The 2,549-nt window shown below is 62.5% G+C and overlaps 1 protein-coding gene across 1 annotated transcript; it reads left to right on the top strand.

Annotated features, from left to right (window-relative positions):
- Positions 1-503: 503 nt before the first annotated feature.
- On the top strand, positions 504-1,293 carry LOC128895370 (uncharacterized). Its single transcript, XM_054157905.1, has 2 exons — positions 504-704; positions 814-1,293. Exons 1-2 carry the CDS (start codon positions 504-506, stop codon positions 1,291-1,293), a joined length of 681 nt encoding a protein of 226 aa, XP_054013880.1.
- The last annotated feature ends 1,256 nt before the right edge of the window (positions 1,294-2,549 follow it).

Raw genomic sequence — 2,549 nt, 5'->3', positions numbered from 1 at the left:
TCCCGGGGGGGAAGGGGTAAAGGCGAAGAACGGGACCCGGGGAACTGGGGTAGGGGGGCATGTCTTTCGTTAGGCATGTCCCCCGAGGGTACACCCGTTCCCATCCAGCAGCCTGCCCCGCCGCGCACTATGCGCCAGTAAACCTTAAATCATGGAAAATTTATTTAAAACCGTAGGAAGCAGTGGAGCCGAATCCGGGCCGGTGAAGCCTACGTCGATGTCAGGCCCAGTATGCCTTACTTGGGTCTGACGATCAACGTCCGCTGGCGCTTCGGAAATCACTTCCACCTCCTTGCCCTCCGAGTAGACAAGACATCGAATACTCTAGGGCGGCTGCTGCCGACTATCGGGGGGGGGGGGGGGGGGGGGGGGCAAACGTGAAGGTGCATCACCTCTACACGGGGATGGTGCGGTCTATAGCCTTGTATGGAGCCCCCGTCTGGTCCCGCTCGCTCGGGGGCCGCCGGCGCGGTCTCGCTCTTTTTGAACGAGTACGGCGCCGGATGTCCCTGCGGACCATTCGGGGTTACCGCACCGTCTCTGGGGAGGTCGCTGGCCTCCTGGTTGGAATCGCCCCACTTGACTTGGTGGCGGCGGAACGGGCGCGGCTATATCATATAGTTTGCGCCGCCCGCCGACCGCCAAGGGTCGACCTCGGCAGAGAGGAGGCCGAGGAGGTCGAAGAACACGTTTTCCCGGTGGAAGTAACGCTGGATTGATGCTCCATCAGGTCGTTTAATCGTCCGGGCCATCCTACCCGTATTTGATACGTGGTGCAGGGTGCGGAGAAGGCTGACCTTCCGCCTCACGCAGGTACTCACCAGTCATGGGTGTTTTAGTGAGTACCTCCATGGAGTGGGGCAGGAGCCAACCGCGCAATGTCACATCTGCGGCGAAGACGTGGACACGGCGCAACATACGCTCGAGGAGTGCCCGGCATGGGCAGAGCAGCGTCGTGTCCTCCGAGCCGCGGTGAGAGGGTATGACCTCTCGCTCGGGACCGTGGTCGACCACATGGTCTCGAGCGACAGGTCGAGGAAGGCGGTGGCCTCCTTCTCTGACACAGTAATGTCCGAGAAGGAGGCCGCCAAGAGAACCCGGAAACGGGACCCGGGATCGGCCCATAGGGTGTGGGCGCGGGGGCCACCCTCGCGCCGTAGACCCCCGCCAAATAGGCGGGGAGCTTTGAGCGGGACTGTGCGGGGCTCGCCCCCGCGTCAGGTCACGTCCCCTTCGCAAAAGGGGGGAAAGGCCAATAAGCGGAGAAGGCCATCGGAACGGGGTGTGAGCTGACCCCGGTCCATTGAGGGAAGCTATGCTTCCCTCGGGGTGGTCCGGCACCCGCTTATCCCCTCGGACTAGGGTGCCCGCTTCCCCCACAATTTGTCGTGGGGAAGGGCGGTGGGGCGGAGAGAGCCGAGGTGTGCCGGAACACACCTCCGACGGCTCTCCCTTGCCGAGAGTAGGCGTCATTCTGGTCCGTCCCGGGTGGGCCTTATCGTAGGGGTCTTACGCCTTGGACGGGACACGATAATGTCAGAGAGCTGTAAGTGGACCGAGCGGGGGCTCGGGAAGCTCAAGTCGAAGGCTCTCATGGGATGGGGACACCGGGCGGGTCACTCCACCCGGGGTCTTTTTAGCGTAGGGAAAGCGGGGGCTAACTGCCCGCATTGGATTTTATGTATAGCGGAGGCTGTCCTGTTGAGTACACGCGTGATCCAGGCAGTCTCCATTTAGCTATGAAGTGTGTGTGAGGCGCTACGTGCGCCCGTCAGGCCGGGCTGAGTCCCGCATACCCCTGCCTTTCCCCCCGGGAAGAGAGAGACGCACCGCGGAATTCCTCAGGGGTCAGTATTGGGGCCGATTTTGTGGAACCTGGTGTATGACGCTGTGCTGCGGGTTACCCTGCCCCCGGACACGGGTGTCATCTTCTATGCGGATGACACCCTGGTGTATGCCAAGGGGGAGGACTGGAGCAGGACCAGGCACCTTGCCGAGTCCGCCCTAGACTGTGTTGTCGGGCGAATCCGGAGGATGGGTTTGGCTGTGGCCGTCGCGATGTCCGAAGCAATCTGGCTTTACGGATTGTCCCGGGCGCGGCGGCCGCCCATCGGTGTGGACCTCTGGATTCGCGTTGTGGATACCTCCCCCGATATCAGGTCCACCATGAAATACTTGGACCTGATCGTCGATGGCCGCTAGCGCTTCAAAGAGCACTTTGACCTCCTGGCCCACCGAATGGAGGGGACGGCAGTCGATTTAGCGCGGCTGCTGCCGAATATCGAGGGCCCGGAGATGAGGGTCCGCCGCTTATACGCGTAGGTGGTGCGATCAATGGCCCTATATGGGGCCCCCGTGTGGCACCGCTCGCTTGAGGCCGGCAGGCGCATTCGTGCTTTTTATGAAAGAGTGCGGCGCCGGCTGTCCCTGCGGGCCATACGGAGATACCGCACCATCTCTGCCGAGGCGGCGGGACTCCTGGCCGTGATTCCACTCTTCCATCTGGCGACAGCGGAGCGCGCGGCGATGTACAGAATTGCCTGATCCGC

Source organism: Hylaeus anthracinus, unplaced genomic scaffold (genome assembly GCF_026225885.1).
Source record: "Hylaeus anthracinus isolate JK02 unplaced genomic scaffold, UHH_iyHylAnth1.0_haploid 0, whole genome shotgun sequence".
Taxonomy (NCBI): Eukaryota; Metazoa; Arthropoda; class Insecta; order Hymenoptera; family Colletidae; genus Hylaeus; species Hylaeus anthracinus.
This window is presented reverse-complemented; position numbering and strand designations above follow the sequence as displayed.

What these genes read in the sequence shown, in the direction of transcription:
- LOC128895370 (XM_054157905.1), top strand. Translation starts at nt 504, where the DNA reads ATGTCCCTGCGGACCATTCGGGGTTACCGCACCGTCTCTGGGGAGGTC. An exon ending in AACACGTTTTCCCGGTGGAA is followed by an intron (nt 705 to 813) that starts GTAACGCTGGAT and finishes CGCCTCACGCAG; the next exon opens with GTACTCACCAGTCATGGGTG.